Genomic DNA, 25684 nt, shown 5'->3' with positions numbered 1-25684 from the left:
TCTGCATCAAAAAAGATACGACGGTTGTGTAAATGACACCCACTAGAGCTTTCAAAGCGGACAAATTCGATACGTCAATTTATATCTTACGTGAATTTTTGACGCTGTGTACAAGGGTTCTGCAAAAGCTGTATATCATTTATGCTGAATTTTTAAAAATTCGTGTGTAGCATATCGCTGTTGACCCCTTTAGATATAACATCAGATGCAATTCACAGAATTGTGATATATTTCCTTGCTCAGTTAGAGCGTTGTAAACTTAATAATTTCGCTCCCTGAAATTTTTTTTATTTCTTGCCAATATTTCAATAGAAAATTGACAATCTAAATCAAAAATTGGAAACAAAGAGTCACTAGATTTTAAGTTTTTCTTTTAAATGCAACGAACCTCGTCAAATTTGGTGCAGTGGTTGCCGAGAAAAACGAATTATCCTTTTACAAGTGTTTAGACAGGAGCACCCGAGCTAAAGCTTCCTCTTAAACCCATAAGCAATGTCACTGTCCCCGTTACCTCGTCTGGTTTTTCCCTAATGTACAGCACTGTTCGTGCGAAATTGGCTACTGGAAACAAGAGTCGCAAGGAGTTGAGAAATTAAGTGATCTACTAAGGGAGAGAGCCAAGGCAGCAGCCAAACAGGAAGAAAAAACGAATATTAACAAATTTAATCGTTGTTTATGAACATACTTATGGATAAAAATATTTTTATTTAAAAAGGAAGTAGAGAAAACGTCACCGAATGTGGTGAACAATTCCGTGTGTTTTGAATGACGCTTCTACAGTTCTCATTTGAGCCGCCTGACGTAGCCACTTCTCTCCTGTGCTTATGTATAGGTGTTTTTCTAACCTTCCGCGGTGGGCGTAGTATGTCTAGAACCGCAGCGTCCTGCGCTCTGCACGGTTGTAGGGACAGGCGGCCACGCATCGTTACGCAACTTTCTAAATAGCAATACGAGTCGGTTGTGGCACTAGGTAGAGTAGTAAACTAGGGGAACAAAAGAACTGTGATTGTTCCGCAAGTGTATATTCCTCTATAATTATTCCAGAGCTAATTTAAAGAACGCTGCTAAAGTCGGATACAACTCAACTCTGCAGTCAAGCACCGCACACGCCCTCATAACCGCCAGCCGCTGTTCATCCGTGAGGCTGCAAATTCGTACTTCAAACTTTCATGTTACCCAAATCAGGCGGTAACCACAAAAGTAAAATTATTAGCGCGTAAATTTATGTTCTCCCTCCTGAATAACAGTGGTATGGCGAATACCTAATTCTTTATTCAATTGAAATAAAATGCTTGCTCCGCTGCAACTATGCAGTATATTGTGAAGTTGCACTTGATTTGGCAGTCAAGTTTCATGAGTAAAACGGGCTCAGCAGTGAAATGAATTGCATCGCAGACTTTTTAAGCTTTAATTAATTAATACTGAAGTTATACGTACAGAAACCATGAGCCATGTCGTAGTGGAGGATTCCGGAAATTGGGACCACCTGGGGTTCTTTAACCTACACCTAAATCTAAGTAGATGGGCATTTTCGCATTTTACCGCAGTTGAAAATGCGGCCGCCGTGGCAGGGATCGGGATTCAATCCCGCGGCCTTGTGCATCGCAGCCCAACATCATAGCCACTAAGCAACCATGGCAGGCAGACTTTTGAAGAGTGAAATGCTGAGACTCCATACACTTTGTCCATGTCTGTTGCACACGTCGTTGCTTCCGTCGATGAAAAGACTCTTCAAGAACAGTACCTCCGGAGGTATAAAATATGACGCCATTTTGAAAAGATCGCATGACGACGATTTTATTTGCTTCTGTGATTGGCTGGCGGAATAACATCCCGGCGTGGGTTGTGTGCCTTGGTTGTCAACTGCTTTTTTTTGCAAGTTGTATGCTACCATAGAAATCTTTATTTTCCACTTTAGCTTTTTTAATTGTTCTTGGCAGTGTATGTCCCGTGCTTCTTTCCTGCGCGAGTCCATTTGATGTGGTTCCTTGTTTGCCTAGTAAAGCAAAGGTGTATCTCGCAGTTCTACCTGTGAGATACACCTTATTTCATTTCTCTTTTGTGGGTTTACGCGTCTTTATGGCGAATGGCCGGCGTTATTAACATTTGTACTAGTAAAGGTACCCCCCCCCCTCACATGCATAGAAAAGTTACCTTGGGTTGGGCCGCCCTCCTCCCCGAGAAAAAATCCTGAGTACGTGCCTGGTTAGCATATACTGTTTTGTGCGTCTTTATTTCGTCACATATTAACTCTGCCAGAGCTTGAAAAAGGCATTCATCATTACCTGATTGTCTTCTTCCGTCATTATATACCATACGAGTGCTGTCATTAAGTTATTTCTCAACTCAGTTGTTCTTTCCACTATAGGCTTATTTCCACAAAGTGTGTGTCTATCGCTGTGGTTACCAAATACGCCCAACGGTAAGCTGCCGCTCAATAGGGTGATCCCCGAGTATTTTTGGCGGACTTAGCTCACCCTATTCTCTTCAATGCCATCGTCTTCACGTACACGCTCGTGCTAGACACAACACAAACACGCAATGACATCAGTGAACGATCAATTACATGCTAGTCAACACGTTGTCCATGAACATTTCCTCTAATCACCGAGATAGGAACTTGGCCCTGTCTTTGGCGACATTCGTGTGTAACTACTCGCTCTAAAATACCGCTTATTATCCATCACTTTCTTTTTCTCGACAGAAGCACACTGTATTCCCTCTGAATATACTTTTGTCTCTAGATGCGACCTTTCAGAAGACTAGGTGTTCGTCATGCATGATGTGCCCTGACCGCCCACACAAGCGAACTCACTCGTACCCACTTATCCGATTAAGGAAGAGGAGGAGGAGGAATAAAATTTATTTTAGGACAGCAGATTTGAGAACTAGACCTCTCTACTTAGATGACGGCCTCGAGCCCATGGGCCCTGGCGGCCCCTTCGGCCTGCTGGATTGCCTTAAGTTGGCCTTCCAGTGCACAGCTGGGCAACACGGTCTCCCATTGCTATGTGGTCTTGTGTTTTTTATTCTGTGTGTGTGTCCGAGGACAAGCGCAAACTATATGTTGTAAGCCCGCCCTTTCTTGACACAGTCTACATATATTCGTGTAAAGGTCCGGGTAGTAGCGGTGTAGGCCACCGGGTTCCAATATGTATCTGTTTGTAAGAGGTGCAATGCTGTCGCTTGCCATTTACTTAGCGAGGAGTGTGCTTCGTGGAAATGAACCCTGCCCAATTTAGAGTGTTTGGTGATCTCGTCAAAGCTAAACATCCGGTCTCTCTGCGTTTCCAGTATATGCATGTCACCTGCTCGGCCCGTCAGTTCTCGAGCCAGGTTGTGCGCTATTTCGTTCGCGGGAAGGGAGGAGTGTGCGAGTGCCCACAAAAATTTTTATGCGGCAGCCACCACTAGATCGCCTGCTCATCGCCAGAACCAGTTGTGCTTGCCAGTGGACCTAGTTGTGCTCTGCACCTACGTCCGTGTTGTGAGCCTGGGGACTTACTATAAGTACTTGACCCCTACATCGAACCAGTACTGAGCATGACTTCCTTATGTTTTTGTCGCTTACCACCTCTCTATCGCCGACAATTACACTTTAAAATATTGCAAAGAATAGACAGGCATCCAGCTTTCAAGCGCACAAACGGATACATACTACAGGACCCAGTAACACGTCCGTTATTCATTTTTTGTTTGGTTTATCACCGGTGTAAATCACTGGAGTGTATTTATAAAGTGCCGGTAGTTTTACTCATGCGCCCTTCTTCCAGAAGCCTATCGTCCCAGCAGTAATGACTTTTTCAGTATAGTTAAGCAAGATGATATAAAGCTAATACGCAATAAACAAGTAAGCGATTATAAGAATCTCCTAAAAATAATAAATTATTATGTGATTGGAAACCATAAGGTCGGTGGCCGGCAAAAATTTGAAGTTTAGCCCGCTGACTATAACGCTATAGCTAATTTCCTATAAAGAACTATCATTGTGCTCAAATTTGATGCAGGAATTCCAACATCTATCAAATGCTCAAAATAGCAGGGCGCCGTGCCCCCAACTTTAACTCCAGTTTTTCTTGTGCAATGTTGGCGATATTACAGTTGTTCGCGGATTCATTGATTCCCAGAGCAGAAACTGCCGAGAACGTGGTAGATATGAAATCTCTAGTGCAAACTACATTGTGCCGTGAACCTTGTTGGACTTCCTGCATTGTGCAGGGTTACGTTCGTATTTTTAAGTTGTTTCTAATTGTTTTTTCCATGCGATAAGGTACGCTTTAAAACAAAAGTGCAAACTACATTGGAAAAAGCAGCGATTTTTTTTACTTCCTCGTTGGTGAAGATCATCGGTAGCGTAGACCCATTCTGTCAACGGATTTAATTTCTGTCCAATTTCAGCCAAAGCTTCCACAATCCCGCTATATCTGCGTCACTTATACACGTAGGATAAAAGGAGGTAGACGCCAGAAAATTGTTAAGTACGCGCACATATGGACGTTTATGCTTTCATATTTGTGATAATGACAAGGTACCCACAAGCGCGAGCTTTTTTTTCCTATCACAGCCTCAGTCAGGAGTCAGAAGCACATCGGTTGACCATGCTAAATCAGGCAAACTGGTCCCTCAAGTGTCTTACTGTAGTTGCAGTGAAGTGCTAAAATCTTGGTTGGCCTAGCCCGCCCGCTTATTCGTTCACCCTGACGACGACCCTTGTCGTCAGGCCACCGCCTCATTCTGGGCTTCTCCATCACCACAGAGCACAGAAAGCTTTCTTTACAACCGCCGCCTCAGCGATTTGAACGGATTTAAGTGCAGCATTGTGCATGTGAAATGGGCACGCTAACCGCTATGCTACCGCCTTATCAAGCATTAATTACATTGGGGCAAGTGTTATTTCAGATTTTGTTCTCTAATTAACTTTAACTCCTTCATCGCTCATATGAACGATAGTGAAACGGGCTTTCATTAGTATATTGTAACACGTGAGCTTAAGTAAGTTGAATAGTGGAAATTTGTTAGACAATCATGCATTTTGATTTACACTGTAATATTGTCCAGCATATCGAGTAATCCTGCTCACTAAGTAGTTCCGTGCTGAATTCTACAGGTTATTTAAAAAGAACTAACATTAAAAGAGAGAACACCCAGAATAATACGGCTAGTGGACTAGAGCAGCATTTCCCGATTCAAAGGCGAAGCCCATCGCAAACAAGCATCACCCGCCGTGGTTGCTCAGTGGCTATGGTGTTGGGCTGCTGAGCACGAGGTCCCGGGATCGAATCCCGGCCTCGGCCGCCGCATTTCGCGGGGGGCAAAATGCGAAAACACCCGTGTACTTAGATTTAGGTGCACGTTAAAGAACTGCAGGTGGTCGAAATTTCCGGAGTCCTCCACTACGGCGTGCCTCATAATCAGAAAGTGGTTTTGGCACGTTAAACCCCATAATTTAAACTGCAAACAAGCACAACGAAAAGCCACGAACTAAGCAGGTAGGGACGTTTTCCCAGCCTACGACGCGCTTGCTGAACCGATGCCGTTACCTACAAATACTATGCAGAGCGCGAGGGGGTGCCTTCATTCCGTGGTTGGCATTGCGCGGCAAATACTAAAGTAGAAACAAAACGCATACTTGCAAGATTCGAACGATAATTTCAGTCCCACTGGATTTACACGTGAGCGGATACCGGGTGTCCCAGTTACCTTGGACCTAGATTTAAAAAAAAAAAAAAACAAGCGTTCTAGAGAAATCGTACCGACTGCATAATAGCGGCAGTCGTGTCTACTTACAGCCACTATTGCTTTAATCACGAAGTAATGAATAATTCATTAATTCCTTTTAATTAGTGAACTTTTTAAATTATTGCTTGAACCGCAAACATGTCAATTACAAAGTTCAAGGGCGTCTTAAAACATTCCGAATCGAGTATTTATTCTGTGCTGAAGTGTGCCTTGTTTTTTCAAATAATAAAACAAAGGCCCGCGAAATATGAAATAGATTCGCTCTCGCGCGCCGCTACTCAAGCGCCGCCGAGCAACCTTTGAAAGATATACGGCTGCATTCGTTTATCGCCGCACGCATCCGATAAGGCTTCGTCATGTAGGATTGCTCTAGAGGTTTCACGACCTAACTGGCGTGGTACAATAAGCTTCAGCATCTGCGGACGCAATAATGATCATTAGGCGCTCCGAAAAACTTTAACCTTCGGGTATCATAAAACAAAGCTAAAAAGAAATGCAACCAATGTTAAAAAGGAACAGTGCACAAAGGAGCGCGAAAAATAAGAAAGGCAGCTCTCCGAAGAACAGAAAAGAGCTACTCAGCAGTTTATTTCTTAAAAAATAAACCAAATGCACAATAGGCGTCCCACCCGCCCACAAAAAAAGATCCAAAACGGCAACTGGTTCAGCAATTTAACCTTCTGTCTCTTGAACTCCGGAAAAGAGGCAAAACAAAGCAGTTTTTTACCTATTTCTCTTTTGGTCGAAAGCTTCATTTTTATGTAAGAATAGGGTGGCATCATGAAGGTGCGTGAACAGTCACGTTTTACTCCAGTTTTGAGCGGTTGTTTTCTACTGCCACTAATAGCAGGTGCTCAGACAGGTCACCGTCTGAAGCAATACAGTACTTGCTTCTTTCCAACACTTGTGCTGTTGCAGCTTTGTCTAACGACGTTGGAATTTCGCGGCAGGCTCTGCTTTAGGGCGTCCGGTGCGGTAGGTTCGCTGCTATACACGCGATCTTTCACGTAGCCCCACAAGAATTCAGTGGTGTCACGTCGGGCGACCTTGCAGGCGAATGTATAAGATCGTGCTGGCCAATCCACTGTCCGGGAATAAGCTTCTGGATCCACGCTCGAGACTGACTACTACTATGCGCAGGAGCACTATCGTGTTGAAACTAGATGTTCCGAAGGTGCGCCGTTGAGGTAGCGTTGGGTCATTATTGTGTTGTCAAAAATGATGGGTCCCATGATATTGCCGTCAAAAATACCGCACGACATTTAAACGACCACTGGTATTGGTGTCGTGTTTGTGCCAGCAGAAGGGGATTCCTATCACTCCAGTAGTTCGCTTTGTGAAGATCTTGTGCGTATCTGGAGAAATCAGCCTCATCCGTCCAAAGCACGCGAGTGAGAAAGTCCGGTTCTTCTCCGCAATTCGTGAAAATCCAATTTGCAAAGTCAAGTCTGTTTTCAAAATCTCGATCTTCAAGTTTTTGATGAAGGTGTACAGTGTCCGAGTGCATATGGCTTTTTTTTTTTATATCCTCCACACTGATCACCTTGAGGTTCCGACCTCCGCACCGGCGTCGCGCACACTACCGTGCGGGTTAGCAGCAAAGAATGCCAAAACATCCGTTTCCGCTTCTTGAACTACCGTTGCAGTCTTATGTCGTTTACTTGAAAAGCTACCCGTCTCGCAAAGGACTTCGTACGTTCTAAGTATTGTTGACGCACTAGGGCGTCCTCCCCAATGCCACATCCGGAATAGCTTGGCTGCCTCCCTCCTGTCGCTGTGCGCCGCCCCAGAGCCACGATTATTATTTAACGATATCTGCGAGTGGGGGTAGCTTCCATCCCCCGAAGCAGAGCCGGGCAGATCTGGCGTTCCACGAACTCGGAGGTAGAGGACAAGCGCGCAAGGCGAACTTGCGCCTCGCTCTCGAAGGAGGAAATGGGACATGCATAACCACGTGACTACTGCCAACGTCCAATGTTTCGCCCACGCAAAGCTGCCGGCGCTGCCGGAAAAAGCCGCGAACGCGCTAGTGGAGCGAGCGTTCGCCGAGACGCGAGCGTGCAGTGGCCTAGGTTGCCTAGGTTAGGTGCATCGTCGCCAACGGCGGCGACGCTGTGTTGTGATGACGTTGCGGGAAACGCTTCAATCTAGACGACTGCACCGACGACAGGGCTCGGAGCGCCTCAGAAGCCTCGAAGTTGGAGGAAACCGATTCAAAAGAACCTGCGGAACGCAAGGCGCTCACCCTCTTTCAACCTGCCGAAGACAACGCCGCTGGCGAAGGCGGTCTAGTGTAATCTAGAGCCCTCCGAAACCAAAGCCCTTAGCCATACTTTGCCACTGGCCAACGTTTTTAGATGGGTAAAAATGTTGCCACTGGCCGACGTGTCAGCAGCGGCTGTCATCGGAACTACCGGCGCTGCAGTCGCGTCTTTCGTCTCGCGCCGCGCGTCGTCTGCTCCTGCTGCGATGCGTCGTTTGCACCAACGGGCCTGTAGCGCTTAACCATCGGTAAATGTAGTTTAGATACGCACTCTGAGTTTTGTGACAAACCTGCAGTGCTTAAGTAACAGTGACTTTATTGTGCCGATGTATCTGTGTCAGTGTGTCTTGCAGTCGCGTCTCTCTTCACGCACTGTGCTTCGTCTACTATGGTGCGACGCATCGTTTTCCCCACCTAACCAGTACCACTTTCTCGTTAGTGAATGTCGTTAAGCTTCCCGCTCAAATTTTTATACCAAGGTTTATTCATAAAACGACATTTTCCTGTGCTGACCTCGATATGCACGTCTGGTTGGCGCGTCGAGGCTGTAACTGTAACGGGGCAAATGAGCGGCCGGGTGCGAGGATTAGGTTTTCCAACCAACTTTTTATAGTAAGAAGGGCCAAACTGGGCTGCTCAGTTCTTTTTAAAGCGAAACCTTTACTGGCCGCGAACTTGCCATTTCGCCGTGGCGGTGCTCCATTTCTCTCTCTCTCTCTCTCTCTCTCTCTCGCTCCCTTGTCACTATTGCGCATGCACCACTAGTAGCACCGAGCCACAGGTGTTCCACCGCTGCGCAGCGCCGCGCCTTACCGCCACCGCCGTTTGGTATGACGTCACACCGCCTTCCTCCTCGTTGCGCTCACCTCCGTTCGCTTCGCCAGCTGCGTCGCATCTCTGATAACAAGTCGGAGGATTGAAAAGACGAGCTCGCGTGCGCCGCAACCACAGTTGAGGCGGCAGTATGGACGGCGACAATTCTGATAAGCAGGAGGAGGCCTGGAATCGACGTCGGAACGAGATGGAGAGGAAACGAATCGCCCAGGAAAGAGACGAACAGCGCGTCGAACGACAGGCTAAATGCCGCAACATAGCTAGACAACCAGACTAACCTTGACTTGCAATCAAGTTTAACCAACGCTAACCATGCTTCAGCTTCAGCTAACTTCAGCTTTATTTTATTTATTTTATTTGTTTATTTGTTTATTTGTTTATTGGTTTCTTTCCAATACAAGGAAAAAGCGAAGGGAGAGCTAAAGGCTAGGCTTTCGCTACGTATATCCTGGCATAGCCGAGCTAAGCCACTGCCATTTTTTTCTAGCAGCGTGTTCATACCATGTGTAATAAAGACAAGCGCCTGCATATAATCTGCAGCAGTACTAAGAACGTATCGCGCGCAGCTCGAGATTGTAAGGTTCACCAAATGCTACTCTTCTGCCAGTAAGCTAACCGCTTCTCATTATCTTATTGCATAAGCATTCTTTGGCGAGTACCCTTTGCAAAATCTGTCTGTCAAGCGATAAGTGTAATGCCTTGTATCGACACACGAATGCGTCATTTCTGAAGCTAAGACGTACATTAATTCGTTAAAGTAGTGTAGATGTTGACAGCACACTTTTGGAATTTGTATAAGCTATAAACAATAAACAAACGACACTCCTATCTGGAAACTGAATGTGTTCGGTAAAGTTCTCCGCCAGCCATCTGTTCCTTGTCTAATAAACCTAATTTGTGCATGCCTTTTACATGTGCCTCACGGACCCGAAAATATGTGCGTTTAGTGTGAACGGCAGGAAGTGACAAGAACCGATTCGACAAGTGAACATTCATAGGTCTAAAAATTATTTGATTTTCTACGAACAACATTGGAAACGAACACTCTGGAGTCTTTTATTTACTATTAAAGGGGCACTAAAGTGAAAATTGATTTCTTCTGCAGCAGTAAATTACCGTTCTACAACACCAAAAACGCCACTCTTGCAACGATAAGACGTTTGGTAAGCCAGAAAAAGCGCAAGTACGAAATGCGTGTGGCGACGCCTACTTAATTTCCCGCACCTGGGGGCTGTGACGTCTTGGATTTTGATGGCATCTTTTAGGGCCTACTAATTATATATAGCGGTACAGATTGACTACATTGTGCTCTAAAGGAACCAAATTTTAAACATGGCAAGTTTCGGGAACCTTTATTCAGCCAACGCGGCCCAAATGCGAAAACATACTTTGGAATCCCTGACGTCACGCTGACGTACCAGCGCTGGGGTTTCGGCGCGATATTCAAACACTGATACTTGGACCTTCATATTTTCATCTAATAATCAAACTACTTTTTTGAAATGACTGCCTGCAGGGTTCTCAAACAATGCTTCATTAGTCTAAACTGATTTATTGGTTCGCTTTAGTGTCCCTTTAAGCAACCTTTTTCAAGGTAACCTTCCACTTTTTTACTGGCGGGTCACGTGCACGTGATCTGTAAGCGGTTGTTTAATATTCTTTCTTTTTCTTTTCTTTTTTCTCAAGTGAATGCGCGTGATCACATAATACTTTATTAGTCATGTCAACGACTACAAATGTTCACGTCCAAATGCAGGCACTCGCGGATGGTTTCTCCAGCCTGGCTGTGGTGTTCCAGAATAAATCACCGGAAGTAGGATTCACTAAAGTGTGATGAATTTATGTTTAATTCTTTACGCGTTGATTGACGGTGAATATACCAGGATTGTTTTGAACGACCTCATATCTCTGCGAATAAAGAGGCTTGTGGGGGTACAGAAACACGTACATTTGAAGCCACAGGCATTTTCCTTCATCATGTTGCCCCTACTTATGTTTCTGTAGTCGCTTAAGGTTGTTTTCGGAGGCTTACTCGAACAACGTTGCATCTAGAGAAGAGATAACGTTCGTAACCTTTCGCAAGTACTGCACTACACTGTTTGTGGTGCACATATGATTTTGTGGCTGCTGTTTTACTTTGGCTTGATGTTATGCTCACCCGGCCGTGCTTAATTGTCAAGCCGTCTGCTTCTCTGAGGATGATTCCAATTAAGCATTTGAGGGTACTACAGCCACTCGAAAGAGAATTTTGTGCATTTTGTTGCAGCTTTTCATGCAGCAAATTAGGTGCGACACTCTTCACAAACACTTTCCACAACTCAAAAGTTCTCACCTACGAGTAGCTTCTGTAAAATGATTCAGATATCGCTGCTGCGTGGCGTCGTCTTCAATAAATACACGCTTTCAGAGTACAGAAGGCAAAATCACAGTCGTGAGGTTGTTGATCTCAGTGTGTAACGTATATTTCGAAGGCAAGCACAACAATATTCCAAGTACATTTGGTTTGAAGTCTGCATGAAGTGCATCCCTGCGAGCTTCCGTCGAAGTGCCTGTGAACTCTCGAGCTGCTTCTGTTGGAAAACTTCGCTTTCGCATCACTATTTTTGGCTTCGAGATGTGTTCGGGAAGGCCGATAATAACTAAATCGTGGAATCGCGCCGTGAACTAGCGTCCATGTTTCCAGTGAGGAGTCTAAATATATTGTAGGCATTATTAACGTACTTCGTCGTTTTCATTTGTATGTAGCCATCATTATCTTCCCTGTTCTACTACTTCGCACATGAGCTGGGGAGTTGCCTTTTTTGGGGATAAACAGCGCTGGACAACTTGGTCGTTCTCGGTATTATAATGTGGTGGAGGTACGTCAAGACCCCGACGTTCTCTCGCGTTCCCGTCCTCCCTCGAGCTACGTTCCGGTCGCCGCCTGCGCCCGGCTACCCCTACAAGGATGGACACTTCCGATCCCGGCCCTTCCGGCACTTCACACCCTACCACACAGACGACCCCGCCTGCGGCGCCCTCTTGGACTGTGACGAGCCCCTAGCGCGATCTCTGCGTCTTTGCGGGACTCCTCGGTGATGACGCCGACGACTGGGTCAACCACTACGACCGCGTGAGTTCTTGCAATAAGTGGAACGACACCCAGAAATTGAGGCACGTAGCATTCTACTTGACCGGTGTTGCAAAGACGTGATATTTCAACCACGAATCCGACATCGCGGATTGGTCCACGTTTACCTCCAAGCTGCGGCAAATCTTCGCTACCTCGTCTGGCCGTGCAGAAGTCGCCAAACAGAAGCTGGGAACGCTCCTCCAACTTCCACACCTCATGCATAGAGGATGTCTTGGCTCTGTGCCGCCATGCGAACCCTAGCATGACGGAAGCCGAACGCGTTCGCCACATATTAAAAGGCACTGGGTCTGTCGCGTTCAACGCCGTAATTGTGCGAAATTCGGCTTCTATTCAAGATATCACTTCCGCGTGTCAACGTCAAGATGAGCTGCAGTCTATTCGTCTTCAACATGGCAGCAGCGATCCTTAGGTTCCCCATCCTCCACATCTCAGCACTCTTATCCGCGAAGAGCTTCAAATACAAGACCTAAGGCGTCCACCTGCTGCCTGTGCCTCAACCCCCACCTTCGACTTTCGCGAGGTCGTAAAGCAAGAGTTGACAGCGATGACTACACCCACGACGCATCTTGCTCCCCCTACAGCTACCTACGCGGATGTTGCTTCGCTACCCACCCCTACCATGACCTCCGTGCCTACTGACATTTCCTATGACCATTTGACTTCGATGGGACCGAGAGAACTTGCTGCGGCCATATATCTCACTTCTGCCACCGTCGCCAACAGGATGAAAGACGAGGCTACGCTGACCACGAGAGAGACCGCACTCGCCGACCAGACACCTACTACCCTGGATCGTACTCGTTCCCGGAACAGTGTTCTCCGTCTCCTCCAGCTGCTCCCAATCTGCCTCATAGTTCCCGTTCGGCCAGACGTCGTTCTCCATCGCCTTACCGGCGCTCTACATCACCACTTCGCCCCACTTCCCATCATGCCGACCAGCACTCAGAAAACTAACTTTTGCAGTTTTTGGAGGGGAAACTGCTTCCTATCGGTCTTCAAAAATTCGTCCTGTTTGCCCTGCCAACATGCTTTCTGTAACTGTCGAAGGTGTTCCTGCGTCAGCTCTCATCGATACCGGTGCCGCCGTTTGTTTTCTTCGTAGTGACCTGTATTCCCGGCTCCGGAGTAAAAACGCCTTATCTTGGACCTATTTCGCATGGTGCTAATAATGCATTCATTCACCCCGACTGACAGTGTACTACAGGGACTTGACGAAGAACTCGGTATGGCCCGACGTATCGCGGCCGCAGTTTTTCGCAAAGGTCGACGCGACGGGAGGGTAAACCAAAGCAGGACAAGTGACCCATGGCTGAAATAAACATCCCGACGACGACAGTTGTAACGGTGCTTTTGGATAGTCTGAGACGCCAGAAGGCGGTCCCGGGCGATGCGACGTGCTGTGGCCGTGCGAACAACGGCGTCGCGAGCATAGGACGTGGTAGTGGTGGCATTGGAAGGGAGCAGCGAGTCAGGAGCCAGGAGTGGGTCACGGCCATATAGTAGATAGAAAAGAGAATAACCAGTAATATCGTGACGCGACGAATTATATGCAAACGTAATGAAGGTCCCAATCCCTGTGATCACCAGACACCTACATGGAGAGCATGTCCGTGAGTGTACGGTTGAGACACTCGGTAAGTCTGTTTGTCTGTGGGTGCTAAGCCGTCGTCAACTTGTGGGACGCGGAGAAAGAGCGAAGAAGGTCATCAACAACCTTAGAAGGAAAACAGCGCCCTCGATCAGTGAGTAGCTGACCTGGAGCACCATGATGTATATATAGGATCACTTCACGAAGGTGCAAATCAGCCACATTAGTTGAGCAGCTCATAGGGCGGGCCCGCGTTATGGCATAACGCGTGGTATAGTCCGTCGCAACGGCCACCCACGTGTTGGCCGAGGAATAGTGTGGAAATGGGCCAAAGGAGGTCCAGGCCGACGCGGTAAAATGGCTCACTGGGCATATCTATAGACGGAATGTGCCCAATGGGAGGCAATGAAGGCTTCTTGCGACGTTGGCAAAGTTCTGAGGCAGCGACGTAACTTCGAACGTAGCGACATAGCCCAGGCCAGAAAAATCACCTGCGTACACGATCGTACGTACGGGAGACACCCAAATGACCAGCGGTAACACATCGTATAACTGCGAAAGAATTGTCGAGCTCAGATGCTGGGGACCGACGAGAAGCAGTTCAGCACCATATGGATTCATATTGCGTCGGTATAAGGTCCCGTCCTGCAAAATAAACATACAGAGGGAAATGTCCTGTTGCTTCGAGGTAAGGCGTTCGATGATGGATCGCGAATATGGGTCACGACGATGCTCGTCGGCGATGAGTGAGAAGTCGGAGATCGACAAAACGCAGGTATCTGTATTGGCTTCGGTGCCATCGCGAGGGTCCACAGGATAGTGGGAGAGGCAGTCGGCGTCCTTATGTAGCCGCCCATATTTTTAGGGCACGGAAAAGGTGTACTCTTGCAGGCGTAAAGCCCAGCGGGCAAGACGGCCTGTCGGGTCTCTGAGTGAGGATAGCCAACATAAGGCATGATGATCTGTCATGACTGTGAAATGCCTACCGAATAGGTAAGGGCGGAACTTAGCAATGGACCAAACAAGGGCCAAGGATTTACGTTCTCTTATGTAGTAGCGCTCTAGTGCTGAAAGAAGATGGCTAGCATACGCAATTACGCGATTGATGTCCCGCTGTCGTTAGGACAAATTAGCGCCAATGCTATGACCGCTGGAATCAGTACGAACTTCTGTGTAGGCATGAGGATAAAAATGACCCGACACGAGTGGATTGATAAGGCGACTGATGAGCGCTGAAAATGCTGCAAGCTGGTCGCGTCCCCAACGAATAGTCATGTCCTTTTTTAGAAGGTCTGTGAGAGGAGGAGCGATTTCGGCAAAGTTCTAGATAAATTGCCGAAAATAGGAACACAGCCCTAGGAAACTTCGGACATCTGTGTAAGAACGCGGAAGTGGAAACTCGCCAATCGCACGAACTTTACCAGGATCAGGCTGGACACAAGCAGCGTCAACCAAGTGACCAAGTACTTGTATTTGACGGTGGCCGAAATGGAATTTTGCAGAATTGAGTTGTAGGTAAGCTCGTCGAAAAACAGCAAGGATAGATGAGAGTCGGTGGAGGTGGCCTGAAACTTCGGTGAAAAAACAATGACGTCATCAAAGTAGCAGAGGCATGGGGTCCATTTGAATCTGCGCCGAAGAGAGTCTATCATGCGTTCGACGGTAGCAGGGGCATCGCACAGTCCGAAAGGCATCACTTTAAATTGGTAGAGACCATCTGGGGTGACCAAGGCGGTCTTTTCGCGATCTCGTTCATCCACAGCGATTTGCCAGTAGCCAGAATGCAAATCAATCGACGCAAAATAACTGGCACCGTGTAAGCAGTCCAGCGCGTCATCAATACGGGGAAGCAGATACATGTCCTTTTTGGTAATCTTATTGAGGTAATGGTAATCGATACGAAACCTCCAGGTATTGTCCTTCTTTTTAACCAAAACGACTTACACGCTCCGCGTGAGGAAACTTCAAGGCGCCGCCTTGCGCATGTTTTGGTTGATAAATTAAAACGTTGCCGTTGTCGTAACTCCTGATGATGTGAAAAGTTATTAATGTTGATTGCACTGCACACGCAGCAGATAAAAGTGTAAGAAGTCGCGCAAAGTTTGTAATGTGTGACCATAATTATTACAACTAAACGCGTCCTTTTAAAAAATGAAGGCCCAAAACACAAAATGCCTACACCACCTGAGAGCGAGACAAATGCTATGGGCACGCGTTATGAACAAAATATTTTCGTGGCCCTAAACAACGGGGAAAATGCGGCGATACGCATGCCTCGCAGTTGTTCCATATGGCCACTCATTAACATACCTCGCGCGGCTCGTCGCACCACAAATTATGGTGGCATATATCTGCAAGGGCGGCCCGGCGCAACGTCACGCAACGTCAAATTGACCTTTAAGAAACGACCCTTCCTGTGACGCTCCTCAAGGCATATTCCTTCAGGCAATCAGAAAGCTGACATGGCAGCTATCATGGACCACCACCACATAGGGCGCTATTCTCGACACGCATGGCGGCTGCACGGCCGCCATTATCCGCCAAGTTTACTCTCTGATTGGCTGTCGAGAGCTCACGTGCCTTGAAATTTGTGCCGGAAAACGGAAGTTTTGCAAAATGCAATTTTGCGTTTTCTTCAAAATGACGAAACGTGACGTGGAGCTGCAAATTTCATCGACTAATACATTTGTTTGGTCCTTGGCAGCTATATTGCGACGTCAGCACTTCAAAAAGAACGTTTGCGGTAGCGTACAGAATCCAGTGCAATGCACCTGCAATTTCGCGAATATGTGGTGCCGATCCAAGATATGCGCCATGCCAGCTTGTTGATTGGCTGAAGGAATATGCTGTGGGGAGCGTCACAGGAAGGGCAGTTTCGTAAACGTCAATTTGACGTTGCGTGACGTTGCGCTGGGCCGCCGTTGCAGAGATTTTCCGCCATAATTTGTTGTGCGACGAGCCGCGCGAATTATGCTAATGAGCAGCCATATGCAATGGCGGCCGAGATGAATGCGAATCGCCACATTTTCCCCGTCGTTTGGCGCCATGGAAATCTGTAGTTCATAACGCGTGCTCATAGTATTTGGATCGTTCTCGGGTGGTGTTGGGATTTCTTTTTTGGGCCATTATTTCTTAAAAGAACTCATTTATAGCAAACTTTCTCCAACGTTGTCCACTTTTCACTGGTTCGTTTGTATTGTAATCAAGATTAAAGCCTTTTCGTACAATCAAACGTTATGACAACGGCGTCTTTCTCATTTATAAAAAAGGAATGTACGGAAGGCGGCGCCTTGAAGTTTCCTCCCGCGGTGCGAGTAACCAGCGAAGTGAACAATACATGGCACCACCGGCGCTTGCGTCGCGCTAGCGGATATCTCCGACGCTCGCAACACTGTCGGTGGTATTCGGCCTTTCTCAGCCAGCCGAGTCGGGCTGAGTCACTTGCGTTTCAGGAGATAGCGATAACGTGGCCTAGAACGTGCGCGCATCACCACTGGTATGTCGCGTATGTTGTCTTAAGGAAGAAAACAAGCGTGTTAGTGCCAACATACGATGACTCATTGCATTTGCCGGGGATACGCATCCTAGCTATTAAACCAGACGACGGCTTGTACGCAGCAGACGACGGAAGCGAGGCGCGTTTTCGACGGAATAATCAAGCGCTTTGAGCTAGCTGCTTTCTTTTTACTGCGGAGGAAAACTCTTTCGCTTTACCGAGAAGCTTACGTTCAGTGTCTTCATTTCACTTTCTTAGGAATGGGGTAGGAAATCAACTTTATTCGAGGTCCTGCAAGCCACGAGATCTTTAGGCTCTCATGGTGTGGGCGTCTCCCACAACGGAACCGGGAGGTTGAGTTTCCTGGCGGCGTCGTGGACCTGCTGGATGGCCCAGAGTTGGGGAGCTAGTTCTTCGCTCCGGATTGCTTCTTCAAACTTGCGCTTGTCCTGTTCGCAGTTTATGTGAGCTTGAGAGCACGGGCAGAGTAAATGATAGACGTTGAGGGACATATTTTGGTGCAAGAAGACTTGTCGTAGAGCTCAGGCATGTAATGGTGTAGTCTGTTTTGCGTGGGGTGTGTGTCTGTTTGTAGCATTCTGAGTGTAACCGCTTGAGCTCGAGTGAGTGTGCGGTATGGCGTGCTATAATCTCTTCGTTGTAGGTAGTAGTGTTTCGTGATTTCATTGTATGTAGTGGGGGTGTCCTTGTTCTGCGAGTGGTCGGGTGAAGTCGCGCGGTCTGTAAGCGCGCGCGCAGCCTCGTGCGCCGCCTCGTTAAGGTTGGGGACGTCGCCGATTTTTGGTCCTAAGTGTGCCGGGAACCAGTATCTTTCTTTGCAAAAATGCTGAGAGCCTGTGCGCAGACCGTGCTCTTTTGGAACGCCCTGATAGCGGATATGGAGTCGCTGTAGATACGGGAAAGATTGTCGTTGGTGAGCGCAACAGCGATAGCAACCTGTTCGGCCTGTTCAGGCTTCCTTGCAATTAGCGTGGCTGCATGTCTTGTGGATCCGCGCCCGTCCACAACCGACACTGCGAAAGCTTTGTTTCCCGCGTATGCAGCCGCGTCCACAAAAGCATAGCGTTCGCGCTTCGCCAAGGCTTGGTTAAGGAGGAATTGCCCTCTCGCTTGTCGTCTGCCCTTGTTGTTTTCGGGCTGTACGTTGCCGGGTACAGGTCGGAACGTGATCTTGGCACGGATGTCCCGTGGGAGGTCTGCAAAGTCGTTTTCTATGTTTCCTTGAGCAAAGCCTACCTTCCTTAGGATCGTGCGCCCCAGAGGCGTTGTGAAAGCCTAGCAAGCTCGGCGCGCTGCTGGGCTTCGGCAATTTCTTCCAGGGTGTTGTGCATGCCCAGGCGCCCCAGCTTCTCGTTGCTGGTGCTCGTCGGAATACCGAGGGCTTGCTTGGTGACCTTTTTGATTTGGCCATTAAGTCTGTCTATTTCGGATCGTGACCAGTTGAGCATTGCCGCAACGTATGCGAAGTGACAGGTGACGAACGCGCGTATGAGTTTGATGAGATTATGTTCCTTGAGGCCCCTGTGTCTACTTGCAATTCTTCTGATGAGCCCGATAGCGTTGTTGGTCTTGGTGATGAGCTTCTGAACCATAGAGGCATTGACGTCTTTAGTCTCTACGATCACAGCCAGGACTCTGACTTTGTCGACGCACGGTATGGCGTGTTCCGAATTGGTTCGTACGGTAATTTCTTGATTATAATCGAAGTCTGATGAGTATGGCTTGCGGCCCTTCTGCGTGGGTCTGCGTATGAGCAGCTCCAACTTGATAGGCGAGCATCTGAGTCCTGTGGGAATTAGAAATTCTTCTACGGTATTCACTGCTTCTTGCAAAATGTCCTGCACCATGCCCGGGGTTCCTTTGGAGACCCACATGCTGATGACATGTTGTGCTCGAGCCCGTGGATCTTTCCGAGTTTCTCAGCAAGTGCCGCCATGGTAAGGTTGAAAAGCATAGTGGAGATGACCGAGCCTTGGGGGGTCCCCCTGCTCCCCAGCGAGAGTGTCTCCGTGGAGAGGTCGGCAAATCGGAGCGTAGCCGTGCTGTTATTCAAAAATGACTTGACGTGCGTGTGGAATCTAGCTCCGAGGTTGAGGTCGGAAATGGTGTCCGCAATGTATTGGTGAGAAAGGTTATCGAACGCTTTTTCGAGATTCAACCCGAGAATGACCTTGGCGTTTCTAATGGGGTTCACAATGATTTGGTGCTTGATTAAAATCATAGTGTCTTTAGTTGATAGACCGGGTCTAAATCCGATGAGGGTGTGTGGTAAAAGTTCCTTGTTTTCGAGGAATCTGGAGACTGTTCTGAACGGCGTGTTCCGCAGCCTTACCCACGCACGACGTGAGTGATATGGGTCTGAGGTTCTCGACGCCCAAGGGATTGTTGGGCTTTGGGATGGGAACCGTGGTGGCGTTCTTCCATTCCGGCGGGACCCTACCCGAAGCCCAGACCTGATTGATTCGTTCCGCTAGGAACCGGACGGTGTCTTCGTCCAAGTTACGAAGGGCCTTGTTACTAATACCGTCCGGACCTGGGGCCGATGTGCCATTCAGATTTTGAAGGACTGTCCTGATTTCTTCCAGGGTGAAGGGTTCGTCGCGGTCGGGGTTGTCCTTGCCCGTGTACGAAGAACCGGGTGCCTCCGCCTCGTTTTCGTGGCTGCTCGAGAGTGGCATGTAAATCTCGGCAAGTCTTGCCATAAAATCCTGCTCGTTGGAGTTTTGCAGTTCGCGTTTCGCTATCTTGTCAGCCGCCTTAGTCTGGGAGCTCCTGGTTTGACCTTTGTTAAGAAGGTGTTTGAGCAGGTTCCAGGTTTTTCCCGATGTCATGCTGCCATCAGCCCATCGGCCCACTGTTGGTTGGAGAGTACCACGCAGGGGTGCTCAATGTCCTTGTTCAGTAGTGCGATCTCTTTCCTAAGTCTTCTATTGAGTCTCTGGGTACGCCATCTCTGCAATATGAATCTTTTCGCTTCCAGCATGTGAGCGAGCTTAGCGTCCATCCCGATTGTCTGGACATCTGTTTCTATTTCCTTGGTCGCGTTGCAGGCGTCCTCCTTGAGTTCTTGCGTCCATTGTTCTAGTGTAGCGATCTTGTCGGTACGTTCCTTTCTTACCTGTCTAAACAAATCCCAATCCGTGTATCCCCATTTTCGTAGTGGTTTCAAGGCGATTGCTATTGACGTTTTCACAAAGTAATGGTCGCTGCCGAGGTCGTCGCCGGTATTATGCCAGGTGGCAACCTCGGTGTTGAGGAGGAACGTGAGGTCTGGGGTGGTGTCCCTCGAGACCGACTTGCCCATTCTGGTGGGGTAGAGCGCGGACGCGATCAGGTTGAGGCCCGTCTTTTCCGCATCGGTGGCAAGATTTCTGCCTTTCCCGCTGGTGACGCCGCAGCCCCATTCTACGTTTGGGGCGTTGAAATTTCCGGCAATAATCAGCGGGTTGTCCCCGGCTTTGTCCCTGGCCTTCTTCAATAGTCTTCTGAAACTTTGCGTTCTGTGGTTCGGGCTGTTGTACGTGTTGAGTGCTAATATGCTCTTGGCCTTTTTGCCTTTGGGAAAGACTTCGATGAACAGGTGCTCACATTTGCTTTTCGGATTACTTCTGTCAATTTCGGCCCACGCGAGCCTGTTACTGATAAACGTCGCTATGCCGCTGTAGGCTTTTGTGGGTGGAAGGGCAATTGTTTCATATCCCGGAATTGTGGGTGTGTCGGTGTTCGTCTCTTGAATGCGTATGATGTTCGGCTTGTCTGTAGTGTGTCTGATGTGTTGTTGCACGACCGATATCTTGTTGCAGAACCCGCGACACTTTCATTGCCAGATTATAAGCTTACCTAGATTGCTCGTTTGCGCTTGGTGCCTTTCGCCTGGTTCTCGCTTATTTGCCTTCTCTATTTTTGCTTTCTACTTTGGTTGCGGACTTTACCGCCATTTTGGGTGTGATGATATCGCTTCTTGCAGTGTTCCTTCTTACCATGGGGGAGGCGGGGGAGTTGACCGGTGCCGTGGAGTGAGTACAGGCGGTTCTCTCGAGACCCTCGATCATGGCGCCGAAGCCCTTCTCCATCACTTCTACCCTGCTCGTTAGGCCGTTGACCGCCTCTACTAGTCTGTCGTGCCCCTTCTTTAGTGACTCGACATCGAATTGGAGTTGACCTAGGGTACTAAGGATCTTGTCCGATTTACCGTCTATGTCCTTGGCTGGCGTGTCGCATTTTCTTAGGCAAAGCGTCAAATTGGCGTCGCGTTACGAAAGCAAAATGGGGCCATCAGCGCCATTTTATTTGCGTCACGTCTACGTCACGCATCGAAGAAAATGGCGGAATGTCCAGAATAGCGCCCAAGTGCATCTGCCCACTACCACTCACTTTCCTTTTAAAGCACTAACGCCGCAATATAGCTTTCATGGGCCAGAAAAATGTATTAGTCCACGAAATTTGCCGCTCCAAGTCACGTTTCGTCATCTTCATGAAAACGCAAAATTACATTTTGCAGCCCATCCGTTTCCCGACGCAAATTTCAAGACACGTGAACTCTCGACCGCCAATCCGAGAATCAACATGGCGGCTAATGGCGGCCGGGGAGTTGTCATGCGTGTCGAGAAGAGTGCCTCAAGTTAACTGGGACACCCGCTAGAACTTAATATAGCTATTGAGCAATACAGCTTCACTGGTCTTCCACCTTCACATAGTGGAAGTGCTGAGATTATTCTCATTTTTTGTGATGCTCGTGTCAGCTATCGGCTGATGTGAGTGCTAGCGTGACATATTTCCTACTGCTACATTTCGCCGAGTGTGCGCTCTTGTAGAATTTCTCTACGCTGCTCTGCATGCACAGAGTGGCGCTGGCTTCGCTGTTTCGAGTCACTAAGCATTTGGATGTCCGTGGGATATTACTGTCGCGTTCTACCAACCCTCGAGCAGTGGCCGCAGCGGTGTTCTCGAGCAGCGGACTGCAGTTTGCCATTCCAGCTAAAAAGCATAGGCTACCCGTGCTTTTTGTCATCTGTTTTCTCCGCGGAGTGACAGCACAATCGCCCGCCGAGCAGCGTCCTATGCGCAGAGTGTTTTTCGTCATGGCCCACCGCTGCCCTGCCCGCTCGCCGGGCAAGCAGATGACGGAAAGCAGGGGGTATGAGCATTGCTGTGATGGCAACTCCCTTCCACGTTTCTTTTTTTCTCGAAAGTGCGTTTTCTGACTGCGGCTCGCGCGACACAGCTCACATTGGACGGAATAGTGCCGAATTAATTCTACACAGGGCGCTCCTGACGGCCCTCTTACATGTTTCAGACCATTCGGTGAAATATTCGCATCCTTTTCGACTTCTTCCTACCTGGTGAGGGGCTACAACCAGTTTGTCTTTGTGTATTTTTCGCAGGAGGACGCGGTGAACCTAATCGCCGCCGTGACCGCACCCTTGAACCGGTTCGCCCTGACATTAAGCCTCAGAATGGACGTCTACCGAAAGACTGATCTTTCAAATATTTACCAGACTTTTCCTGATCAGACATTAGCGAACGCACGTAGCGATGAGCACGTTTTAAGGAATTTCGATACGGTAAGCAGAACAAAAAAAAAACAATGGCCAGTTGTGATGAGAACGCACTGGTTTGATGCAAGTTGCGACATCAAGTCGCACGACCCAAGCATGACCCAATCATGGTTAGGCTACCTTCGTGGGGAGGGGAGCTGTGAGGGGAGCTGTGAGTTATTGTTTGCCTTATTATCTAACGACAGTGTATACAGTTGTAAAAAAACTGTTGCTAATTGCAGTTCGTCCTTTACTTTAACGTGGCTTTCACCCAGTCGTGTTTGTTAGCTTGTCGCCTATTAGCCTTAATAAATCAACTTCTCAAGTATCATGATTAGAAAAGTGTGAATGAGAAACTTATAGAGCAACAAGCAAAACTCCCTAAAGAGCCTTCTGTTGCTCAATACGTGATACATAACAGTATTTTTCCGAGCGGGACACAAACCGCGAACACGCGCAAAATCGCTGCGCGACTGGCCACTCGCGGCAATTTGCGTGTATTCGCGGGATTGCTTCAAGCTCAGAAAAGGCTTTTTAAAATATTGTAGGGTTTTAGGCGCCAAAAATCACGATCTCATTATGAGGCACGCTATAGTGGGGGACTCAGGAAATTTGGACACCCTGGGGTTCTTTAACGGGCACCTTAGTCTAAGTACAGGCGTGCTTTTGCATTTCGCCCCCATAGAAATGCGGCCAACTTTGCAGGGAGAAAAAAAAAATATAACTTTTATGTAGCACCTATTGGGCAACCGAAGTCCGTATCCGGAATTTTTCATGTTGCTCTATAATTTTATTATTGACACTTTTCATCTAGTTATAATATGAAAGCAATTCTAATTATCTGAGCAATTCTCCTAATTACGTAATTAGGGGAAGTGCCAACATTAATCTCGGTATCTCCAAGCGACAACGAACAATTCATTGCTTCTGTCCAGCTGCGTGGCATTTGCATATTTCTAAATCTTGGTACATGACAGTTGGGACACCCTGTATGTGCTTTCCGTTCGGATACAGACGCGCGCCCACGAACGCTGGAGAGCACAAAGGTGGCACGCGCTGCCTTCTGGCGTCGAGAAAATTGGCAGTGGCTTAGCTCGGCTATGCCAGGATATACGTAGCGAAAGCTAAGGCATACCGTGGTTAGCCTTGGTTAATCTTGATTGCAAGTCCAGGTTAGTCTGGCTGTCTAGCTATGTTGCGGCATTTAGCCAGTTGTTCGGCGCGCTGTTTGTCTGTTTCCTGGGCGATTAGTTTCCTCTTCAGCTCGTTCCGATGTCGACTCCAGGCCTCCTCCTGCTTGCCAGAATTGTCGCCGTCCAGACTGTCGCCTCAACTGTAGTGGCGGCGCACGCGAGCTCTCCTTTTCAATCCTCCGACATGTTATCTGGCATGCGACGCAGCTGGCGAAGCGAGCGGAGGCGAACGCAACGACGAGGAACGCGCTGTGACGTAATACCAAACGGTGGCCATAGAGAAAAATTGGAGGACACTTAAGCTTCGCCTTCAAGAGTGGAACGCGACAGCGTTCCCGTCGACCCGCCAAGGGGTATTGGGCTACGGCGCAGCGACTACGCGCGCAGCATCGGGAGGAGGACGCGTCCGGCGAGTGAAGCGATCGGACGCATGTCACCTCGGCTCCGTCATTTTTCGACAGGAGCCACGGACCAATTCGTCGAACCCTGCCAATTTTGCATCCATCGGACGCAGCAAGTTGCCCGGCACACAGGGACATCACTTTCATCCAGGTGGGCCAAATTTTTCGCCAATTTAGAGCGGACTTTCACTCGTGCTTGGCGGCGCCGCCGCTAAGCCTAACGGCTGCACCGGCACCCGGCGTCGAAGAAACCGCTCTCCGCACCAACATGGCGAACTCCCCACCTCAACGCGGCTACGACCCGGAGGCCATGGCCTGGTCGACGATTCCTCAAGCCAAGGAACCCAATTCGGCAACATCGGACCAGCTCCGGAACGAAAATCTCCTGCGTCTCGTTGAGAGCCGCTCTCAACGCCGGAACGCCACAATGACGGCAGACGCCACAACGACAACCGGCAAGTCGACCTCACCTCAGCACGGTCCCGTCTCGCGTGTGGCCAAGGACCGCCAACTTAAATCAACATGGAGGCCCAAACCTCTCCCCAAGTTCCAACCCGACGATTTCGTCGTGATCATCAAGCCCCGAGCCGCTGTGGCCATCGGGAGTGCCTTCCAATATGGTGAGCTGGGCCTGGCCTTGCGTGCCTACCTCGGACCGCAAATGGCGGCGGAACTCAGCTTCGTCTTATCCCGCGAGCAAAATCTACTCATTGCGAGCACCAAGAACGCCTACGTGGCGGACCGCCTGCTTGGTGATTTCGTGATCAAACCGGCTCAGGGAGACGTGCCACTGCGGGGCCATCTCAAGCAAAATGGCGAAGAAATTTGCTACGGCGTCATCACTGTAGCAAATCAAGAAACAGGGGAAACTCTGAAAGACGGTATCCAGTGGAGGCATGGCACCATCTTAGAAATTCGTAAATTTGGAACCTCCAATAAGGCTCGCCTGACCTTTGCCGGAAAAGTGAGGCCCCGGACAGTGAACTACAACTCGGAGATTGTCCAAGTGCAGCCCTACCTACGCACTATCCCTGCCTGTGGTGTGTGTGGCACCGTGGGCCATAGAGCAGACTCATGTCCAAATCCAATGCAAGACAAGTGCGGCCTGTGTGGACTGCAGGCTCCTTTCGTGGAAGGGTTGCGGGCCCCTCATGAGTGCAATCCGAAATGTGCTGTTTGTGGTGGCGGCCATGCCACAAACTCCAGAGACTGTACTGCCAAGTACCGCCTCGACACCAAGTCGGCCGCCCAAAAGGGCGGAAAACCTGGCGCGACGAGGAAGAAGCCAGGTCAGCAGCAACGCGCCACCGGCGGTGGCTCAGCTCCCCGCGGTGACGTCACCAACTCCAAGAAGCAAGCGCCCCCAAACGGGCGTGACGCTAAGGGCGACCAAGCGCCACCACCGCCCCCACACGGCGGATTGGGGAAGCAAGCCCACTACCAAGGCGAGACCGGTGCCTGGGCAACTGCGGTCAAAAA

At 48.8% G+C, this 25684-nt stretch overlaps 1 protein-coding gene across 1 annotated transcript in view; it reads left to right on the top strand.

Moving 5' to 3' along the window:
* The window catches only part of LOC142578103 (uncharacterized), a 136446-nt gene that overhangs the window by 52748 nt on the left and 58014 nt on the right, over positions 1-25684 (top strand). Inside the window, exon 3 of the mRNA XM_075687517.1 lies at positions 22459-22638. Within this exon, the coding sequence (XP_075543632.1) occupies positions 22459-22638 (180 nt within the window). The remainder of the gene's footprint in view (positions 1-22458; positions 22639-25684) is intronic.

Source organism: Dermacentor variabilis, chromosome 4 (genome assembly GCF_050947875.1).
Source record: "Dermacentor variabilis isolate Ectoservices chromosome 4, ASM5094787v1, whole genome shotgun sequence".
Taxonomy (NCBI): Eukaryota; Metazoa; Arthropoda; class Arachnida; order Ixodida; family Ixodidae; genus Dermacentor; species Dermacentor variabilis.
The sequence above is the reverse complement of the archived record's forward strand: the minus strand, read 5'-3'. Positions and strand labels throughout refer to the sequence as shown.